Source organism: Vulpes vulpes, chromosome 9 (genome assembly GCF_048418805.1).
Source record: "Vulpes vulpes isolate BD-2025 chromosome 9, VulVul3, whole genome shotgun sequence".
NCBI classification, from domain to species: Eukaryota; Metazoa; Chordata; class Mammalia; order Carnivora; family Canidae; genus Vulpes; species Vulpes vulpes.
In genome coordinates this window covers 31,269,448-31,293,458 of record NC_132788.1, presented here as the reverse complement: position 1 = coordinate 31,293,458, position 24,011 = coordinate 31,269,448, and the positions used below count along the sequence as shown (strand labels likewise).

At 35.6% G+C, this 24,011-nt stretch overlaps 1 protein-coding gene across 50 annotated transcripts in view; it reads right to left on the bottom strand.

Annotated features, from left to right (window-relative positions):
* NEK1 (NIMA related kinase 1) overlaps nt 1–24,011 on the bottom strand; it is a 222,362-nt gene that overhangs the window by 190,705 nt on the left and 7,646 nt on the right. For 41 of the 50 annotated variants that reach the window (XM_072719696.1, XM_072719687.1, XM_026017537.2 and 38 more), the window contains exons 3-6: nt 22,803–22,951; nt 22,291–22,387; nt 13,245–13,342; nt 2,733–2,816 (exon numbers count right to left, since the gene is read on the bottom strand). In XM_072719696.1, the coding sequence (XP_072575797.1) occupies nt 2,733–2,816; nt 13,245–13,342; nt 22,291–22,387; nt 22,803–22,919 (396 nt within the window). In that variant the 5' untranslated portion in view covers nt 22,920–22,951. The remainder of the gene's footprint in view (nt 1–2,732; nt 2,817–13,244; nt 13,343–22,290; nt 22,388–22,802; nt 22,952–24,011) is intronic. The other 9 variants (XM_072719708.1, XM_072719717.1, XM_072719722.1 and 6 more) reach the window with 1 other exon arrangement.

The following is a 24,011-nucleotide window of genomic DNA, read 5'->3' as shown; positions in this document are numbered from 1 at the left end:
AACAACAAATGTTGGAGAGGATGCGGAGAAAAGGGAACCCTCTTACACTGTTGGTGGGAATGTGAACTGGTGCAGCCACTCTGGAAAACTGTGTGGAGGTTCCTCAAAGAGTTAAAAATAGACCTGCCCTACGACCCAGCAGTTGCACGGTTGGGGATTTACCCCAAAGACTCAGATGCAATGAAACGCCAGGACCCCTGCACCCCGATGTTTCTAGCAGCAATGTCCACAATAGCCAAACTGTGGAAGGAGCCTCGGTGTCCATTGAAAGATGAATGGATAAAGAAGATGTGGTTTATGTATACAATGGAATATTACTCAGCCATTAGAAACGACAAATACCCACCATTTGCTTCAACATGGATGGAACTGGAGGGTATAATGCTGAGTGAAGTAAGTCAATCGGGAAAGGACAAACAGTGTATGTTCTCATTCATTTGGGGAATATAAATAATAGTGAAAGGGAATATAAGGGAAGGGAGAAGAAATGTGTGGGAAATATCAGGAAGGGAGACAGAACATAAAGACTCCTAACTCTGGGAAACGAACTAGGGGTGGTGGTAGGGGAGGAGGGCAGGGGTTGGGGGGGAATGGGTGACGGGCACTGAGGGGGACACTTGACAGGATGAGCACTGGGTGTTATTCTGTATGTTGGTAAACTGAACACCAATAAAAATTAATTTATTAAAAAAAAGGAAAAAAAAAGGAATATATAGGAATATATCTTCATGTCATTGGACTGGGCAGTGGTTTCTTAAATGTGACACCAAAAGCACAAGCAAAAAAATAAAATAAAAGAGAAAACAGATAAAGTGGACTTCACCAAAAATAAAAACTTTTATTCAAAGAAGACCATCAAAATTAACAGATAACCCACAAAACTGGAGAAAATACCTGCAAATTATTTAGCTGACAAAGAATTTGTATCCAGAATAACGAACTATTACAATTCATCAGCAACAGAAGACAATCTATTTAAAATACACAAAGTCACATGTGATTGCATTTACATAAATGTCCAGAATAGCCAAATCCATTGAGAAAGAAAGTAGATTAGTGGTTTCCAGAGTGTAGGTACAGAGGGAATGGAAAGTGATTGCTAATAGTACAGAGTTTCTTTTTGGAGTGATAAAATGTTCTAGAATTAGAGAATGGTGATGGTTTTACAACTCTGTGAAATACTAAAGATCACTGACTGTACATTTTCAGTGGGTGAATGTTACCATATTTGAAATATATCTCAATAGTACATTAAAAAAATGAACCCAGGCCTTCCCCTCCATCACAAAAACAAAACAAAACAAAACAAAAAAAACTCTGCCAAAAATTCTAATTAGCCCAAATTAAATTGTTACAGTTTTGTAACAAACTGACCTTAAAATTTTCCTGTAATTTGGCCAAATAATTTGCATTCATAAATACATAACTCCAGTCCTCTACCAAACAGTAAAAGCAAGAGTTTGTGGAACATGAATTAAACTCTGTATCATTCAGGATACTTGAACCAGACACATTTTACAGCCTCTCTTTCTAGTAAATAAAATCTTAAAAAAAACAAAAACAAAAACAGAGTAAGAACAGTTGTATACAGAAAACCATTTAGAAATTTTAGGAAAAAACAGTCACTATTTTAATAAAAGTAAATAGGTAAGTATCAGTTTATACAAAATTAGAAGGGGATTTAGTTAACTGGAAAGTTGGCTGAGAAATTCACCTAGAGTGCAACTAAGAGACAGAAATAAAACGTCAAAGAACAAGTAAGGTACTTAGGGTTAGATTAAGAAGCTCCAATATATGTCTAGAAACAAAATTCAGAAGACCATGAAGGTAGTGATAGAGAAATAATTTTTGAAAAAAATATCGCTCAGGGATCCCTGGGTGGCTTAGTGGTTTAGCGCCTGCCTTTGGCCCAGGGCATGATCCTGGAGTCTTGAGATTGAGTCCCAGGCTGGGCTCCTTGCATGGAGCATGCTTCTCCCTCTGCCTGTGTCTCTGCCTCTCTCTCTCTCTCTCTCTCTCTCTCTCCTTGCATGGAGCATGCTTCTCCCTCTGCCTGTGTCTCTGTCTCTCTGTCTCTCTCTCTCTCATGAATAAATAAATAAAATCTTTAAAAAAAATAAAGCTGAATCATATTCTATATTAAAAAAAAAAAAGAGGAAAAGAAACAAATATTGCTCAACATTTCCAGAACATTTCTAGGGGATATATATATTCTCAGATAAAAACTGGACCTCACCAAAGCACAACCCTGAGAAATCTCAGAACAATGAGGAGAGAAAGTCATCCAAAGAAAAAAACAAGGATAAGAAATCAAGGGCTTTAAATTCCTAAATAGTAACACCAGAAGACAAAAGACAAATGACCAATATCTTCAAAATTCTGTAGGAGAACAAACTTTCAACCTAGAAGTTTACATTCAAATTATCATCAAAGTAAGAGAGAGGAATAAGGTCATCTTCAGACATACAATATCCCCCCAAAATAGACCTTCCATGTATCTATTTTTCGAGTTTTCCCCATCATTTTGAGAGAAAGGAGAATATAGGAAATAGGCAGGAGATCTAACACATGATGCATATAAAAAAAGATTTCTAGCATTACAGTGAAGGGGGAACAGTGAAGAAAGCAGATAATCCATGCAGACTGGTTTGGGTTCAAAAATTTTAGCAAAGACAATGCTGGCCCAATATTCTTATTCAATTTAGAAGTTACTAGTGACAGAATAAACATACCTGTGACTTTATGTCTCGATGAAGAATTTTTCGATCATGTACATGTTTCAAGGCCAAACATATCTGTACAAACCAGTCCAAAATCTAGGGGGAAATAAAATTTATCATTTATTTTAAAATTTACATTTCATAGTAGTCTTTTCTTAACCAATAAAAGCATTCAGGAACATCTGGGGTTGAGGGGAACCAAGTTCTTAAACAAATTTAGGCTATAATTTTTAAATTTCAATATAATTAACGACTGTAACTTTAAGGAGACAGTCAAGCCAACTGACACATTATGTGCAGGGTACACACTAACATTAAAATGTAAGAGACTGGGGACGCCTGGGTGGCTCAGTGGTTGAGCATCTGCCTTTGGCTCAGGGTGTGAGCCCAGGTCTGGGGATAGAATCCCGGAAAGGGCTTCCCTGCAGGGAGCCTGCTTCTCCCTCTGTCTGACTCTATGTCTCTCATGATTAAATAAATAAATCTTTAAAAAAATAATAAATAAAATGTAAGAGACTGATACTGAAGCATCTCCTATAAATCAGAATTAATAACAGAAATTTCCAAAGAAGAGTGAAAAATAGAAATACTTTATATTTTATGATACTGTGATGGTGAATCACTTTATTTTTAAATACATCTTTTTTTTCTACAAAAATAAAAATCACAAAAGGAAAAAAATCAGGCTGAAAATTTGGAAGTCATCACGGACTTTCATCTCTTTCCACATTCACCATATATAAACACATTCTCTGAAGCTGGCTACTTGAAAGTAAAAGAATTTAATTTCTACCCCTTTCCTAACATCAAAAGAATTCCAAGTCAATGGTATTTTTAAACAGGAAAAAGTTAAATTATAAAATGATCAAAGAAAGCAGAAGTTAATTTTCTATAATCTTTGATTGAAGGACTTTCAAAACATGACACAAAACCCCTAAGTGACAAAGGAAAAAACACTGACAATGTTGACTATATAAAATTTAAAACATTTGGCAAAATACATAATCAAGGGTAATAATTATTTAAGAAAATAGCTGCAACATAATTGACAGATTGCTAATTCTGAAATATGCAAAAGCTCTTCCAAATCATTAAGAAAAATACTGGCAGCCAAAATAAGAAGTGGAGAAAAGACTGGAAAAGCAAATGATGGAGAAAAGATAAGCCAATAAACATATATACAAAATATTAATAAAAAACTTTAAAAATAATAACAGTAATTAAAACATCTTTGTAACTTGAGAAAATCAAAATAATACAAAAGATTGGCCAGAATCTAAGGAAATAAGTATGCAAAGACTTATTAGTCTTTGACAAGACTTATCAGTCTTTGACAAAAGACTTATTAGTCTTTGACAAAAGACTTATAGTCTTTTGACAAAGTATGTAAAAATTTTAAATTCATATACCACTTAAAAGAGCAACTGGAATTTCAAATTTATCCTACAGATACAGTATTAGATACAAAAAGGAGGTAAAAGATGTTCATCCCAGCATGTTCATCACAGCAAAAACAATATAAACACCTAAATACATCAAGAGGCATAGTTAAATATACTGTCATATTGCTATACTAGAAATACTACGCAGCCACTGAAAAGAATTAAGTACTTCCATGTATACTGTTAAGTTAAAAAAAAAAAAAGAGTTACAGAATGGTATGCATAGCATAAGGTATGCATTAGGTATTTTCATTAGATAAAATGAAGTAAGCAAATACTTTTTACTCTTTGCAGTACTTTTTAAAAAGAACATTACATTAAAATAACCAAAAAATAAAAAAAAAAAAAAAAAAAAAAAAAAAATAACCAAAAAATATTTTTTAATCAATTTTCTTTAAAAACAAACCTCTTAGTTCAGTTGCAATACATATTTACTGAGGGCTATACAATTAAGTTCCTTTCCATATTTACATTAGGAATTATAAGCAGAAAACTGAAAAACTATTCTCTGACTTTGAGTTCACATGGTGGTTGAAATGTATTTATAAATAAATATGCCTATAATAAAATGCACATGTTTTATAATCGCGATATATACATTAAGAGAGCAATTAATTCAACTAGGGAGGGGTTAGGAAAAAGTACAAAAAGATGAAAAATAAGTTGTTGAGTCTTATTTTTATGCGTTCTATCTGTAAGCTAGAACACATCTTAGAAACCATGCATGCCTCGTTTTACAGATAGGGTTTTTCATTACCATATTTACCATATCTATATTCCTTTATAATTTGACAAAAATATATCCAACACCAATAATATACCTGATAGGTGCAGGAATTGGCAAAAGGTAATAAAAGAGCTCACAGACCAAGAGTCAGCAAGTTTATTCTGTAAAGGGCCAGAAAGTAAATCTTTTAGGCTTTGCAGGCCATATTGTCTCTGTCTCAACTCAACTATGCCACTGTAGGATAAAAGCAGCCATAGATTACTATATACAAATAAACATAACTGTGTTTCAATGAAACTTTACTTACAAATACAGACAGTGGTATGAGATTGTCCCACAGGCCATTGTTTCCTGACTCCTAGCAAAGACTATTGATTCCTACCCAAGTAGGAATGAAGAAGCACAAGAGAAGGATAGCCAACTAAGCCTAAAGTTGATAGAACTAGACAGAAGAGGTGATTCCATGGCAAAATTCTGATGGAAAGTACAAAGTTGAGGAGAATACGGAGAATACATATAGGCATATTGGCTCTGTCTATCCAGTGAAGAGTCTTAGAGTTTGCTTAAGGTGAGGTTGGGTGAAAGGAAAGGCCCTTAAATTATAACCCTGCTTCTAATCTCCCCTTTTCACTTCTTTGTACATATTAATTCATATTAATAAAATATTATAAAATACTGCAGGGATAATGGCATTTTTTTTTGTTCAAAGGCTTTCAAATACATGTTACAAAATGTGAACCTGCTCACTTTATGATAATAACTATAAGCTTGTCTGAATTAGTTTTATGTATACATTATTTTGATTACTACAGATTGCTTTTAGATCACTAAAACAATACCATAGTCCACCTTCTCTAATCCCAAACTCAAGTTTCTTTGTGCAATGAGACATTTAAAATTTTACTAAAGTATGATAAGTTTGAGAAACTTTTATTGCTAAAGATATTAAAAGAAAAATAAAACTTGGCTTTCTCTTTTTTAGAACGGTAGACTGATTTTAGAAATAATAAGAGGTAATAAGAACTATTTACCTTCTATGTAATGTGTCCAGCAAGCAGATAGTCTATGCCACCAGAATAATTTTCTCTGATTTGTGCTGACTTTATCATTCGATTATTATTTTTTTTAATTTTTATTTATTTATTATAGTCACACACAGAGAGAGAGAGGCAGAGGGAGAAGCAGGCTCCATGCACCGGGAGCCCGACGTGGGATTCGATCCCGGGTCTCCAGGATCGCGTCCTGGGCCAAAGGCAGGCGCCAAACCGCTGCGCCACCCAGGGATCCCTCGATTATTTTTTTTGAACAAAGGTTTCTCACCTAGGAGAGAGCTAGGGATCCTTATAATTGTACTGCCTTTATGTATTTTGTTTTCAATTTTTAGAATTATAGTAAAACACACAATACAAAATCCGTCATCTTAACCATTTTTGCATGTATACTTCAGTGATATTAGGTACATTCACGTTATTCTGCAACCATCACCACCCATCCAACTCCAGAGCTCTTTTTCATCTTGCACAACTTAAACTTTATACCCATTAAATAACTACCTATTGCATCTACCCCTAGTCCCTGGAAATCACTATTCTACTTTCTGGGTCTACAATTTTGAGTACTCAAAGTACCTCATATAAGTGGAATCATTTGATATTCATCTTTTTGTAGGTAGTTTATTTGACCTAGCATAATGTTCTCAGGTTGATCCATATTGTATTTGTATTGTACGTTGTAGTATATTTCTGAATTTCCTTCTTTTCTAAGGCCAACTGATATGGAGGGATTTCTGTCATTTTGTTACTGGTTTTCAATATGCCTCATAGCTCTTTTATCCCTCATTTTCTACATTATTATTTTCTTTTGTGTTTAGTTTTTTATAGTGAAATATTTAAATTCATCTCATTTCCTTTTGTATATATTCTGTATCTATTTTCTTTGCAGCCACCATTGGGGATTACATTTAACATCCTAAAATGTTAAGAAAGTGTCAGCCCAGTGTTTTCTGGCCTCCAAAGTGAGAAATCTCCTGAAAATCTTGGTGAGGCTCCTCTCTTACATGTGATGACTCACTTTAATATGTTGCTTTCCAGATTGTTTGTCTTTGACTTTCAACAGTTTGATTCTAATCTGTCTAGGTATGGATCTTGTTCAGTTCATCCTACTTGGGAGTTTGTGGAGTTTCTTGAATGTTTACATTCAAGTCTTTTACCAAATTCAGGGAGTTCTCAGCTATTAATTCTTCAAATATTTGCTCTGCCCCTTTCTATCTATTCCTTCTGGGACTTCCACAAAGCAAAAATTAGCTTGATAATACCCCAAAGGTCCCTTATGCTCTGTTCTTATTTCTTCAGTCTTTCTTTTCTGTTCTTCAGACTCCATAATTTCCATTGTCTAAAATTCAAGTTCACCGACTCTTTCTCCTTCCTGTTCATATCTGATTCTAAATTGCTCTAATAAATTTTTCATTTCAGTTACTGTATTTTTCAGCTCTAGAATATTTTTGGTTTAAGTTTTTATCTTTATTGATATTTTCATTTTGTTCATACTTTTTTTTTTTAACTTATTCTATGTGTTACTTTAGCTCTTTGAGCAGCTGAAAGACAATATTTTAAAGTCTTTGTCTAGTAGATCCACCATCAGGTCTTTTTCAGACAGTTTCTGTCAGCTGATTTTTTTCCCTTTGAATGGGTCATACTTTCCTACTTCTTCATATGCCTTGTGACTTTGAAAAATAGTCAGTTGACTGGACTCTAATAACATGGTGATTCTGAAAATCAGACTCTTCTTGAACGTGTCTATTTTTGCTAATTGTCTTATGGTGTCTCTGAGCCAAGAATCAGCCCGAGGTGCAAACTTAAAATCTTCTCAGGTCTTTTCTGAGCCTTCATCTTTCTCTGGGTATACACTGTGACTTTCTAATTTCCCTTTTTAATATATGTGGCTGCTTTCGAATACCTTAGTTTTTAATGTCTGTCTCCAAAAATGGAAAAAGGAGAAATGGAGAAGGGAAAAAAAAGGCAGTGGCCCTTTAAATCTCCAGGAAGTCACCTCAGCAAGAAGGGGTGGGGCTTGTAACAATGGGGGAGGTACAACAACACTGGCTGCCCACCTCCTTGTCTGCACCTCCACAATCAGAAATTGCAATTAACATTCAGAGCACAGATCCCTGACATTTGGAGGACATGGATCTCCTTGTCATCCTTGGTTTCCAAAGGTCCATTCAGACTGTTTCTGGAAAGCATGCAAGTTGACTGCCTGGATGCTGGAAGGTGGGAACTGGGTAGCAACCACTGCTACCTAGCTAAGAGCTAAAATTGAAAATAACTACAATTTATTATTCAAACTTTCACCTAGAAATTATACCCCTACAAAATATACTCCAGAGATCCAAAATAGTTTGATCAGATAGATTCTGCCACTGTAATTGTGTAGGTGCAAAGACAGATTTCTCCTGCTTCCTACTCTACCATCTTCCCAGAATCCTTTTGATCCATATTTATTTTTAGATATTTTGTCACTTTGATTAAACAGATAACCTAGTATTATTTTTCAAGGATGTAATAGTATTAGAAAATACACTATTAATATATTAACTAACTCAATATTGTTGTAACAGCCACACGGTAAGATGTGCCAAATCAACAAAGAAGCTCAGTCTTTTCCGGGTTAAGTTTACATAAGAATTATTAATATAAATATTTCAGAAAATGTATGCTTTATGAGAAGGTTCTAGATACATGCCAGTGACTTTGCTACCTATATTTATCCTTAAGGAAAATATTCATCAAGCTCTTATCAAATATCCCTATAGAAAATTTTACATTTCTATAGAAAAGAATATAGAAATTCTATTATTGGTTACTATAATAAATTAACCACAGACTTTCAGTCTCATTTTTTCCTTACCAGAGACTCCTGGAAAGGACAGTACTAGGAACAATGAACTACTGACAATTCAAAAAATAGACTCTTGGCTACAAGCTTCAGAGCTGACACTGCTTAAATTGGACAATGGACTAAGTCAAGATTTCTAAGATTTTTTTTAGTCCAAAAGCTGACACACATGATGAAAGCATAGTGCCCCAAGACCCGGCCAGATAAGAATTACTAGGACTGAATGAACTGAATAAAATGAAATTAAATTGTGGGTACTTGTTTGGAATGTGACTGGTATTATTCTTTTTTTGTTCTTCCAAGATTTTATTTATGGTGGCATTTATTTACTGCGGGGACCCTACTTCTCCCTCTGCCTATGTCTTTGCTTCTCTATGTTTCTCATGAATAAATATTTTTTAAAAAAATAAAAAAAAAGTATACTCCTTTTTACCAATATAAATGATCAGCTGTGCAATCAAGGCCATACCTGGAATGCCTGAACTGAAAACGACTTTCATTCAGTTATGACAAGCCCACACTAAGAAATATATGTGAGCCAATTCCTATATTGTACTGCCAGGAAACTGCCCTAGTACCTAATTTAGAAGGTCTCAGCATCACAGGTGGCAAGGTCATTTGCCAGTAGCCAAAAACGACAGCAGATTTGGAAACCTTCAAGAATAAAGAAAATCACCCAAATTTATAGGTACTACAGGTGAAATCTGCTGGAGAATGTACTAGGTTTGGTTTACTGGCCTCAGGATAAAAGAGAAAATAAATTAAAAAAAAATCTAATCCAAGATCCTTATGAAAACTTCTGGACAGAAATCAATTTTGCAGCCTTAGTAGTTGCCCAATATTGTAAGGCTCTAGATTTTCAGAGCAAACTCAAGGTACCTATATGCTTAATTAACACTCTCACTGAACATAATATTAGAGCAAACCCTTGTAAGATGACTCTTGCCTTTGAAAAAAATATATATATATGAAAACTATGATCAAAAGAGAGTAGACTATCAGGAAATGTATCTAAACTTGGAAATAAGGCAAATGTAGTGGGAAATCTTTTACATATTTATGTGGGCAAAGGCCATCCATAGATTGTTTAGCTCACTTCATTGCTTACCACTGATTAAAAGTCATAGACTTTCAGGTTGCTTCCTAACTCTGAATTTTTGTCCAGTAAAGATGCAAACAAGGAAGTATCACACCAAAGAGAATGGCTTGAGTAATTGGAGAATCACCTTGTTTCAGAGGTCTTTCTCTCCTCATTTCTATTCTAGAAATGCACAAAATCATCTCAGATTCATGCTAGCCTGCATTCTAAAACAAAAAAATAGCCTCTGGCCTCTACGTTTTTCTGCTTCAATGTCCAGATAGTAGAATATAGTAGTAATAGGATGTTTCTCTTTAAATAATTCCCATTTCGAATAAGCTAAAATAAATAATGTTCTTCTTTATGTTAACAAAACACCATTCTGAAGAGCAGAAAAAATGCTATTAACTTAAAAGAAAGACTTGCCAAATTCTTATTGTTTATAATGGAATAATCTGAGATGGATAAAAACATATAGAGTAGATCTCCATAATAATTTCTGGGATAACACAATACATAATATAGACACATACATATATATCATTATATGCCAAGAACATTTATCCAACTACAGAACCAGACCCACAGAGTATCAGTGTACATTATAGGAGAATGTTATGAAATCTAATAGTAAGCATTTTAAAGTTCAATAAAGAAATGAATAAACAGAAGCTCAAGCAATGGAAGGTATTAGATAAATTCTAATAAAATATAGCACTCTGTACACTAACATACATTACTATTTGACTTCACCACAACAGTGAACTTGGCTATGTGGTATGAACATCCCTATTAGTGAATGAATTAATAGTCTCAAAACAGTTCAGTCATTTGTGAACATGACAATTACCAAGCTGATAAGAAGGAACAATGATTCAAACCCAAGTTTTACCAGAAGTTCTGTACTAGATCTAGTAGGCTTGATTGTGGAAACAAGAAATACATAAAGTGAGAAATATGACATTACCCAATTCAATACTACTAAACCAAAATATAACTCAAGATCCAGAACCTTACCATATTATCAAATTATTGCCAACAAGCTAAAAGTCCCCATCTACAGAGTGTTATCAATCGATTAGTTATGCCTATTTATAGACATAGTTTTCCTAAGTATCCTGAGAGGACATTAGTGAAAACTGTGATCTCTGTTGTAAATTATAACCTTGTTGGGGAAAAAATTCTGATGTGAAATTATTCAGCACACATTACTGCACAATGCAGTGAAAGTGTAGACTTGAGTAAATACCAATGGAGCATTATATAGCAGAAGCAACAAATGCACAGAAAGCAAAACAGATGGATCACAAACAGTACCAGGAGAAAAGCAGAACTAAATGAGATATAATACAACAGGTATGCGTTCAAAAATACAAGACAATGATAGCCATTTTGTAAAAATACAGAAATATTATTAAAGACATTAAAATAGCTGCCTATGGAGGAAAATGAAAAGGAAATGGAATATGAAGGTAAAAGTGAAAACAAAAAAGCATAGGCTTTGCTAGAGTAAGATATAATGAAGCTATTAAAACTAATATAACTGATCTATGCGGACAGACATGTGACAATAATCAAGATAATTTTTTAAGTGAAAGCTGCATTTTTCTCTTATAAATAACATTTTTCTTACTTTCTAAATTTTTTGAGTATAGTTGACAGAGTGTTACATTAGTTTCAGATGTACAACATAGTGATTTGGATTGTACATTATGCTATGTTCACAAGTATAGCTATCATTTGTCTCCATACACTGCTATTACAGTATCACGGACTATTCTGTGCCTTTTATTCCAATGACTTACTCATTCTACAAATGGAAGCCTGTATCTCTCTCTTACTGCTCTTCACTCATTTTGGCCTACTCTCTCTCCACCCTTCCCCATATAACCATCAGTTTGTTCTATTTATAGGTTTGATTACTCAAACCTATAAGGTAGACTATATATACTACCCTACCTATAGAGTAGACTATATATATTATATCCCATTTCGGAATATGTGTGTCTTGATGTATATACATAAGTACATGTACAAGTATTAAAAAGAAAGTCTAGAAGAATGCACCGAACTGAAAAACAATAATAATCTTCAGGGATAGAAGAAGGGCAGAGAATTATTTCCATTTCTGAACCTTTCAAAAATTTTACAATTTAAGTTTTTATTTTTTTTTTTTAATTTTTTTTATTTATTTATGATAGTCACAGAGAGAGAGAGAGAGGCAGAGACACAGGCAGAGGGAGAAGCAGGCTCCATGCACCGGGAGCCCGATGTGGGATTCGATTCCGGGTCTCCAGGATCGCGCCCTGGGCCAAAGGCAGGCGCCAAACCGCTGCGCCACCCAGGGATCCCACAATTTAAGTTTTTAAACAAATATTTAAATTTTAGAGTTAGACAGAAGTAGGTTCAAATGCAGACTATGTGATTTGGGGCAAGCTACTTAACCTCTGTTAATTTCTTATCTATTAAATAAAGAAAATTATACTAATTCATGGAGATTATAAATTTAAGAGAGACAACAAACACAACACTCCTAGCACAGTGCTTCCCCCATTCCCTTACATAAAATTAGGAATGGGTGATAATGAGAAATCCAATAGAAATTTAGAGAAGGAAAAGATCCTGGAAGATTAGAGTGGTTATGGAAAATCAAAGGGAAGGCTGGGACTTTAGCTGAGCTGTAAAAAAAAACAAAGTTGGTGGAAAATTAGTAAGAGAGTTGGGAGGAAAATGTTACCAAATAAGAGAAATAATAGAATAAATACATAGGAAGAAGAATGAGATGTATAAATATGTATCCCTAACACAAACAGCACCTAACACAAAATGAACGCTCAATGACTATCTGTTAAATAAACAGAAACAGGTGCACATGAGGCAATACTAGAAAAAAATGAGACTGCTTAGGTAGGATATGGTCATATATTAGAGAGCCTTGAGGTCAAAACAGAGATTTGATTTAATGCAGTTACCAGTGCAAAGCTTCCAGAGCTGGAATTACCTAGGAAAGCCATATTTTAGGAAAATATGGTCTGACAGCAGAAAGCCAGATAGAATATAGGATAGTTAACTAGTTATAATGGATAATTAAGTTATATACATATATATGTATTTATACACACAAAGAATATAACATATATTACAAATATAATATCATTACAGACAAGAAATGAGATGGGGAAATCACTAAGGTAGAAGCTAATTAGAACAGAAATGTGAAAAAAAATAAAAAACAAAACAAAACAGAAATGTGACTGATAGGATACCAAAGGGTCCTAGTAATTACAATTAAGAATTTGTAGTTACAAATAAATACATATATAAACCTTGAATTGCTTCTGAATAACACAGAATAAGACTCAATCTCCTACATGCTAACTCACCTGATCCTCTTGAAACAAAATGCCTTTCTGAGCATTAATTCGTTTAAACAGATCACCTCCTTCACAGTAATCCATCACGATGTAGAGAGAGCCATTTTCTACAAAATATAAATGTTACATTTTTTAGAACATATGTCAAAAGCATAAAGTAAAAGTATTTAAGGAATCAGAGTGCAAAATCAAGGTATACTGTTCATATAGATTATACAATAACCTGCGTTAACAGGTAGCTCTATTGTTGATTTTCTACTAAGAATACAGCAGCTTATAGAATAGCAGTATCCACATTGATCTAAGTATCTCTGAATACAGACAAAATGGAGACAAACTTGGTTTCATTTAAAGATATATTTCCTTAAACAGCATCTATAAAAACGTTGTCCACCAATTTGTCAGAGATGGGTTATAACTTAGTTTTCAATTAACCATTACTTTTCAGCTTTGTTTCATTCTCTTAATTACTTATTAAACAAATAATAGATGTTGCAGTGACCTCTGAGGATTTAACAGTGACTAAGATTGTACACTCCTGGAGCTTTCTTTTACTTCTATTTTTAAAAATTGTAATAATCTGTGAATAACATAAATAGGGCAACACTTTATTCCCCTTTTTGTCTCAGTCCACAGAGGGAGTCTTCTGTGACTCTTCCCATGGGTAGACAGGGCTAGAAAAGAACTTTTCATATTTCCCTCCACCTTTATTCTTATATAAGACTAACACACACACACACACACACACAAAAAGACTAACACTACGCTTATTCTGCATAAATTAGGAAGAGGTATCACTTCTAACATTTACTAAACCACTACTTACTACTTACCACTTAATTACTAGTGAGACAACTGCAATTCAAAGAACAGTCTTCACTTCCCTTACTACTCTGTGCTTATAACCTTACTTCCATCTGTACTTGTTTCTTGCACCTTGTGGTAGTGTTTTTGTTACCTGTAGGCTTATATCCGCTTTTTGATAAACAGCTTCTAATGTGTCATGGATTGGAAATCCATATGACTGAGCTAACAGATTCTGTATAACTCGTGGGCACATCTAAGATCCCTGGGTGGTGCAGCGGTTTGGCGCCTGCCTTTGGCCCAGGGCGCGATCCTGGAGACCCGGGATCGAATCCCACATCGGGCTCCCGGTGCATGGAGCCTGCTTCTCCCTCTGCCTGTGTCTCTGCCTCTCTCTCTCTCTCTGTGACTATCATAAGTAAATAAAAAATAAATAAATAAAGAAGATGGTAGAGTAGGAGGATCCTCGCTTCATCTCCTCCCACGGATACAATTAGATAACAGTGTAAATGACCCGGAAAACGACTGGAAGACTCCACAGCTAAATGTAGGGAACAGGGCACGTGGAAGAGGGTAGGAAGGGTGGAGATGCGTCAGGAGCTAAATGGACCCATGGGATTATCTGCAGGAGGGACACCCATGCTGTGGAGGGGAAAGAAACAGACCCTAACCCCAGGCCCTGGGAACCTGCACAGGGAAGATGAATGCCTATAACATTTGGCTTTAAAAACAAGAGGGACATAATTTCATGAGTTCTTATAATCAGCAGGGCTTAACATTAAAAATCAGCATCCTGGGTTTTGGGGGAGACTGGGGGAGACTGGGAGAGTAATAGCAAACTGTCCCCACCCTTAAAGAGACAACAAAACAAAAAGCTCAGCAGAAATGCAGCACAGAAGCAGCACTTTGAAAAATCCTGGGGCATAAGGGAGGGGGAGTAGTTTACCAATCTCAGAGTGTGCTTGCAGGGGGGGGGGGGGGCAGGGAGGTTGGGAGACCTCTCAGAGCAGAACTGGTAGGCTACATCTTCAAGAACCAGTGCAGTCAACATTCTCCACCTAGCTTGCTAACAACACATCCTGCCCACGTTGTAGTGGCACATCCCATCAAGCCAGGCCTTCTTCCAGGTCTCCTCCAACAGCAGAGCCACACAAATCTTGCTAACACCCTGCACCCTGTACCCACATTCTCCTGCAGACCTACCCCTTCCTATATGTCCCTGGCTAGAGCCCATTCAAAGCAAAGCTGTAAGCCTGGCAGGTTGAAAGCAGTCCCAAGAGGGGCTAGCAACCCTTCAAAGAGATTCACGCCCAAGAGACAGGGAAAGATAACTACACACATCAGACTCTTTGTGCCCCAAGAGTCGGCTGGAGAGACACCTGATCTGACCAAGCCCCGCTCACTAAGGAAAGCTTCTCAGGAGAAAACAAGGGACAGCACACTGCATTCTGGTGTTCCTGCATCGCTAGTAAATGCAAGGTCTGACTCAACTCAAACCCAAGGTGGCCCCAGACCGGCATACCAACAACACAGGGACCAAACCCTGCCAACAGTAGGCAAAGAGAAGCATTGCAGAAATTGAATTAAAAACAAAAGCAGCTCAGCCACAACAGTATGATATATATATCACTTAGGAGACACCCTGAAATGTCAGGTTCTGGTGAACAGGGGACATTGCACTGCATGGCACTACAAGAACTCTTCTTCATAGGCCACTACTTTCAAGAGCCAAAAAAGTAGCTGACTTCCCTAACATAACAGAAACAGACATAGAGAGAAAATATGAGGAGTCACAGGAATACATCCTCAGTGAACACTCAGAACAAAAATCACTGCAAGAGACATAAACAAACACAGATAAGTAATTTGCCTAACAGAATTTAAAATAATAATCATAGAGATATTCACTGGACTTGAGAAAAGAGTAGAGGATCTCAGTGAGACTGAATATATAAATAGAAAACAAAAAAGAATCAATCAGAGATGAAAAACTCAGTAACTTAAATTAAAAAATACCCTAGGGCAGCCTGGGTGGCCCAGCGGTTTGGCGCCGCCTTCAGCCCAGGGCATGATCCTCAAGACCGAGGATCGAGTCCCACGTCGGGCTCCCTGCATGGGGCCTGCTTCTCCCTCTGCCTGTGTCTCTGCCTCTCTCTCTGTGTCTCTCATGAATAAATAAATAAAATCTTAAAAAAAAAAATACCCTAGATGTTGTGGGTCTGGGTGGCTCAGTTGGTTGATTGTCTAATGCTTGGTTTCAGCTCAGGTCATGATCTCATGGGTCATGAGACTGAGCCCCGCATCAGCTCTCCACTCAGCAGGTAGTCTGCTTTAAGATTCTCTCCTTCTGCCCCTCCCCACACTGGTGCACACAAATGCTCTAAAATAAAGAAATCTTTGAAAAAAAAATACACTAGATGTAATAAATAGTAGACTAGAGGAAGCTGAAGAATGGATCAGTGACTAGGAGTAATGGAAAGCAATCAAACAGAACAGGAGAAAGGAAAAATAATAAAAGATGGACACATCTTTTGTGTCAGTGACAAAATCAATCAAGGATAATTAATAATTCACATTATAAGGATCCTAGATGGAGAAGAGAGAGACACAGTACCAGAAAATGTATGTGAAGATAAAATATCTGCAAATTTCCCTCAACTGGCAAAGGAAACAGAAATCCAGATCCAGGGAGTACAAAGAGCCCCCAACAAAATCAACATAAGAAGGTCTACCCCACAACACATAATTAAAATGGCAAAAAGTAGTGATAAGGAGAAACGTTACAAAACAGCAAGATAGGGATCCCTGGGTGGTGCAGCAGTTTGGCGCCTGCCTTTGGCCCGGGGCGCGATCCTGGAGACCCAGGATCGAATCCCACATCAGGCTCCCGGTGCATGGAGCCTGCTTCTCCCTCTGCCTGTGTCTCTGCCTCTCTCTCTCTCTCTCTGTGACTATCATAAATAAATAAAAATTAAAAAAAAAACAGCAAGATAAGGGGCGCCTGGGTGGCTCTGATGGTTGAGTGTCTGACTCTTGGTTTCAGCTCAGGTTGTGATGTCATAGATGGTGGGAGATCCAACGCTGTATCAACTCTGTGCTCAGCAAGGAGTCTGCTTGAGGATTCTCTCCCCTGCCCCTACCCTACTACCATACATGTATGCTCACTCCAAAATAAAGAGACCTTTAAACAAACAAACAAACATGGGGCACTGAGTGGTGCAGTGGTTGAGCATCTGCTTTTGGTTCAAGTCATGGTCCTGGGATTGAGTCCTACATCAGGCTCTCTGCAGGGAGCCTGCTTCTCCACTGCCGATGTCCCTGACTCTCTCTCTGTGTCTCTCATGAATAAGTTAAATTAAAACTAAACAAAACAAAAACAGCAAGAGAAGACAATTACATAAAAGGGAAACCCCGTAAGACTATCAAGGCATTTTTCAGCAGGAACTTTGCAGGCTGGAGGGTATGACATAATGTATTCAAACTGCTGAAAGAAATCTGCAGCCAAGAATACTCCACCTAGGAAGCTATCATCAGAATAGAAGGACAGGGGCAGCCCGGGTGGCTCTGGTTTAGTGCTGCCTTCAGCCCAGGGCCTGATCCTGGAGAACTGGGATCGAGTTGCACATCAGTCTCCCTGCATGAAGCCTGCTTCTCCCTCTGTCTGTGTCTCTGCGCCACCCCCCCCCCCCCCCCGTCTCACATGAATAAATGAATAAAGTCTTTAAAAAAAAAAAGAAAAGAAAAGAAAGGACAGATGGAGAGTTTCCTAGACAAACAAAAGTTAAAGGAATTCTTGACCACTAAACTAGCCCTACAAAACACATTAAAGGGTACTGAATGGAAAGACCTTAAGTGGGAGTAAGAAAAATAGGGAAGCACAAAAGCAGTAAAATAAGTATATGTGTAAAAATCAGTCAAGGGATTCAGAAAATTAAAAAAAAAAAAGTAAAATGTGACACCATATATCTAAAATATGGGGGGGGGGGGGCGTAAAGAATGGGTTCAAACCTAAGTAACCATCAAGTTAAAACAGACTGCTAAATTGCATAGGATTTTATATATAAACCTAACTGTAACCACAAATCAAAAAACAGCAATGGATATGCAAATAAATAAAATGAAAGGAATCCAAGTTTATCACTAAAGAAAGTCAAGAAATTATGAAAGAAGAGAACAAAGAAGAAAGGAAGACAGAAGAACCACAAAAACGACCACAAAATAAGCAAAAAAATGGCAGTAAGTACATACCTATCAATACTCTGACTGTAAATAGACTAAACAATCGAAAGACACAGGGTCATGGAATGGATAAAAAAAAGCAAGAACCATCTATATGCTGCCTACAAGAGATTCACTTAAGATAAGACTCACTTAGGACTCACTAAAGGCACATGCTGATTGAAAGCAAAAGGAGAGAAAAGCATTTATCATAGAGAGGGAGGTGAAAAGAGAGCTGGGGTAGCAATATTTACATCAGACAAACTAGATTTTTAAAACAAAGACTGTAACAAGAGACAAGATCACTATAAAATCATATAAGGAACAATCCAACAAGAAAATATAACAATTGTAAATATTTATGCACCCAACATGGAAGCTATCAAAGACAAAAAGAAAAGAAGCTAAAAACATGAAGTAGTCAAGAGTAATACAATAACAGTAGGGGACTATAACACCGCACTTACATCAATGGATAGATCATCCAAACAGAAAATAAAGATGGAAACAGTGGCTTTGAATGGTACATTGGACCAAATGGATCTAACAGAACAATTCATTCTAAAACAACAGAATACACATTCTTTTCAAGTGCACATAGAACACTCTCCAGAAACGATCATATATTAAGGCACAAAGCAAGTTTCAACAAATTCATCTTTTCTGACTATAATGATATGAAACTAGAAATCAATCACAAGAAAAAATCTGGAAAGAACAGATTTAACAGATACATGCAGGTTAAATACTAAGCAATGGATGAGTCAACCAAGAAATCAAAGAGAAAATCAAAACATACATGAAGACAAATGAAATTTAAAACACAATGGTCTAAAATCTTTGGGATGCAGCAAAAACTCCTCTAAAAGGGATTTATAGAAATAGAGGCCCACCTCCAGAAGCAAAAACAATCGCAAATAATCAACCTAATCTTTCATCTAAAGGAGCTAGGAAGAAAAGAACAAAACCCCAAACCAGAAGGAAAGAAGTAATAAAGATTAGAGCAGAAATAAAAAATATAGAAACTAAAAAAAGAAAAAAAACAACACAACGTATCAGTGAAACCAGGTGTTGGTGCTCTGAAAAGATCAACAAAATTGATAAAACTTTAGCCAGACTCATCAAGAAAAGAGACAAATAAAAAAATCAGAAATGAAAGAAGAGAAATAACAAAAAAATTATCTGCCAACAAATTGGACAATCTAGAAAAAATGAACAAATTCCCAGAAACACATAACTTCCCAAAACTGAATAAGGAAGAAAAAGAAAATCTGAACAGACCAAGTACCAGCAATGAAACTGAATCAGTGATCAGAAAACTCCCAGCAAACAAAAGTCCAGGATGAGACAGCTTCACAGATGAATTCTACCAAACATTTAAAGAGTTAAAAATCTATTTTTCTCAAGCTATTCCAAAAAACAGGAAAGGAAGGAAAGCTTCCAAATTCATTCTATGAGGTCAGCATTACCATGATACTAAAACCAGATAAAGATACAACAAAAAAAGAAAACTACAAGCTAATATCTCTGATGAACATAGATATAAAAATCCTCAAGTATTAGCAAACAGAAACCAACACTACATTAAGAAAACCATTCACTACAACCAAGTCGGATTTATTTCTGGGACACAGGATGGCTCAATATTTGCAAAATCAATTAACATGATACATCATGTCAACAAGAGGACGTATAAAAATTATATGATCATTTCAATAGGTTCAGAAAAAGCATTTCACAAAGTACAACATCCATTCATGATAAAAGCCCTCAACAAAGCAGGTCTAGGGAGAACATAACACACATAATAAAGGCCATATATGAAAAAACCATAGCTATCATCATATTCAATGGTGAAAAACAGAGAGCTTTTCTCCTTAAGGTCAAGAGCTAAACAGGATGTCCACCCTCACCACTTTCATTCAACATAGTACTGGAAGTCCTAGCCACAGCAATCACACAAGATAAAGGAATATAAGGCATCCAAATTGGAAAAGAAAAACATTCACTATCTGCAGATGACATGATCCTATAAATAGAAAACCCAAAAGACTCCACCAAAGTCTTTTGTCACCAAAACTAGAACTGATAAATGAATTCAGTAAGGACTCAGAGGATACAAAATCAAAATACATAAATCCATTGCATTTCTATACACTAATAATGAAGTAGCAGAAAGAGAAATTAAGAAAACAATCCCACTTACAATTGTACCACAAACAATAAAGTATCTAGGAATAAACTTAACCAAGAAGGTAAAAGATCTGTACTCTGAAAACTATAAAACACTAATTGGGCACCTGAGTGGCACAGCTGGTTGAGTGCTGGACTATTGGTTTCAGCTCAGATTGTGATCTCAGGACTGTAAGATTGAGTCCCATGTCACACTTCATGATCAGCGGGAAGTCTACTTGAGATTCTCTCTCTCCCTCTTCCCCTGCTCACTCTCTCTCTCAAAATAAAGAAATCTTTTTTTTTAAAAAAAGACAGTTATAAAACACTGATGAAAAAAAGTTGAAGATAGCACCAAAAAAATGGAAAGATATTCCATTAGAAGACCAAATTAGATTAGAAGAACAAATATTAAGACATCCATAACACCCAAATTAGAACAAATATTGCTAAAATGTCCATACCACCAAAGCAATCTACAGATTTAATGCAATCTCTATCAAAATACTAACAGTATTTTTCATAAAACTAGAACAAGCAATCCTAAAATTTGTATGAAACCACAAAAGACTTCAAATAGCCAAAGCAGTCTTAAAAAAGAACAGGGCTGCCTGGATGGCTCAGGAGGTTAAGATCTGACTCTTGTTTCAGCTCAGGTCATGATTTCAAAGTTGTTGGATCAAGCCCACATCTGGCTCCATGCTCAACATGGATTCTGCTTGTCCCTCTCCCTCTGCTCCTCCCCTGCACTTGCAGCCTCTCTTTTAAAAAAGGAAAAGAACAAAACTGGAGGTATCACAATCCCAGATTTCAAGATATACTACAAAGCTGTAGTAATCAAAACAGTATGGTACTGGCACAAAAACAGACATACATTATGGAACATAATTAAACATAATACATTAATGGAACAGAATAAAGAGGCTTATTAATGCTTCAAATATTTCTGAAATACAAGATACTGGTAACATGGTTAACTCTGGAAACACAAAACAGGTGGCTCAAAGATAGAAATAGAGAACAAACTTTTTCTTGATATATAACATTTGAATTTTGTACCAGATGCACATATCAAAACTAAATAAAACTATCAAAAGAAAAAAAAAGGTTGAGTGTGTGTGTATGTGTGTGAGAAACATGGATGGTTAAATAGGATCTGAGAAAGGGATGAAGAAACAATTCGAAGATAAAATGTTTAAGCTTTAGTACATAAACTGTAATGTTTTTTGCTCCTTATATATCTACTATTAATTTTGAGATAAATACTGCTTAAAATCTAAGGTTAACAAAAAAGTTTTTTTGCCACAAAGCAAGTACTAATCTGTTTTGTATTCCTTCAAACATTCAAACATCCAAGTGCCCACTATGTGCCAGGCACTTTGCACAAGATACTAAGGATATAGAAATATAAGACTCTACCATTATCACCAACGGGCTTACACAATAATGGAAAAACAGCTTCGAAACCCACAAATACCACCACCATAAAAAAATCCTTGAAATTGGGGCAAAAAGACTCTAAGTGGGAAAGCCTCCTTGCATGTTAGAAAATGACTATGAAAAAAAAAAAAAAAAAGAAAATGACTATGAGTTTAACAAAAACACACTAATGAAGATGTGAACCACTAAGCAAAGCATGCATTTAGTTGGAATCCAAGAAATGACACTTCATTTACACAATGCAGACTCTCCCATCAGTAACATTGGTATTACCCTAGAATCATGCTGATATACATTTGCACATGTATTGAGGAGAAAATGATATACTTTCCTTCCTGAAAATACATTATAAATAAGTAAAATACCCAAATGTTGTCACATGGCTTAGTTCTTTTGAACTCTATTGCAAAATTTATCTGACCTTCAAATGATTCTCTATACTGAACAATATTTGGATGCTTCATGTTTGCCAACACTGCAACTTCTCTTCTTGATTCCTCCCTTTCTTTATTGGACATCTTAAACGAGACAGAAAAAAATATTAAATTAAACCATCAATAAACAATCTAAAAGACCATCAATGAGAGTGGTTAAAAACAGTACCAATAAAGCACAGCTCAAATAACAAAATAAAGACTGAGTTGAATCCACAAGTAAAAACATTTAAAAATGTTCAAACTAGATTAACTTACAGAACAGTAGGTGTATTGTATTTTTTTAAAACAGTTAAACACATAAACACAAGCAGATATCACAGGGAAAAATCTGAAAAGATATACAGACTATTCTAAAATTAGTGGTTCTCTTGGGGATTATGGCAGTCTTTTACTTTAGGTTACGTGTTGCTGGGTTGTTGTTGTTTTTATTCTCTAATGATGAGCACTATTGAAAGCAGGCTATGTGTTGAATAACCAAATGAAAAAATATACTTACTCTTGAGATGTTAATTTCTTTGATAACATATTGTCTGTCATCTTCTGTAGATTTAACAAGAATGGCTTTTCCAAATGAACCTTCTCCAATCTTCTGTAGTCTAACATACTTCTCCATGATTCTTTCTCTAAGGCATCTTAACAGATATACTAGAAATTAAAAAAAAAAAAAAAAGTTAACAGAGATGAAACATGTCTTCCTTAACAATTACATGTTTAATTCAATTCTAATTCTTTAGTAATTTGCTTACTTAAAAAAAAAGATATTTAAAATCTTTACTCGGGGCAGCCCCAGTGGCTCAGCGGTTTAGCGCCGCCTACAGCCTAGGGCACGATCCTGGAGACCCTGGATCGAGTCCCACCTCAGGCTCTTTATATGATGCCTGCTTCTCCCTCTGCCTGTGTCTCTGCCTCTCTCTCTCTCTCCTGTGTATTCTCATGAATAAATAAATAAGATCTTAAAAAAAAAAAAGAAATCTCATTAAAAAATAAAAAAATAAAAAAAATAAAATCTTTACTCAAAGTTAAATGAACTTTATCTTATTTTTATTCATGTGACATATAACCATGAGCTAAAAAGAGAAAAATAGTGACATTTCAATTTTATAAGAACGCTTCAGAAAGTCAAATACTGTCTATACTTAATGTATATGGAACAAGAGATTAACGTTTTCCTATGTGAATTAATTAGCAGCATTACTCTATTATCCTCAATAAGAATCCATTTCCCAAAATTATCCAACTAATTGTCTTATTAGATATTTAAATTGTTTACATTGTTTGCTATTACAGAAGAACTTTAGATAAAAATTTTATGTACTTATTATCAGGATTAATTTTAGATAAAATTTTTATGTAGTTATTATCAGGATTTCCTTAGGATAAATTATTTGTTCAAAGAATATGCACACGTTAAAATTCTGGAACACAGAGCTTAACTGCCTTACAGAAATGTCTACTAACTTATATTCTAACCAGCAGTGTATAAAAGTGCCTATTCTAGATATCCTTTTAACACTGGTTATTGTTATTTTTTAAAGATTTTATTTATTTATTCATGAGAGACACAGAGAGAGAGAGAGAGGCAGAGACATAGGCAGAGGGAGAAGCAGGCTCCATGCAGGGGGCCCCTTGCAGAACTTGGTCCCAAGACTCCAGGATCACAACCTGAGCTGAAAACACAGACGCTCAACCACTGAGCTACCTAAGC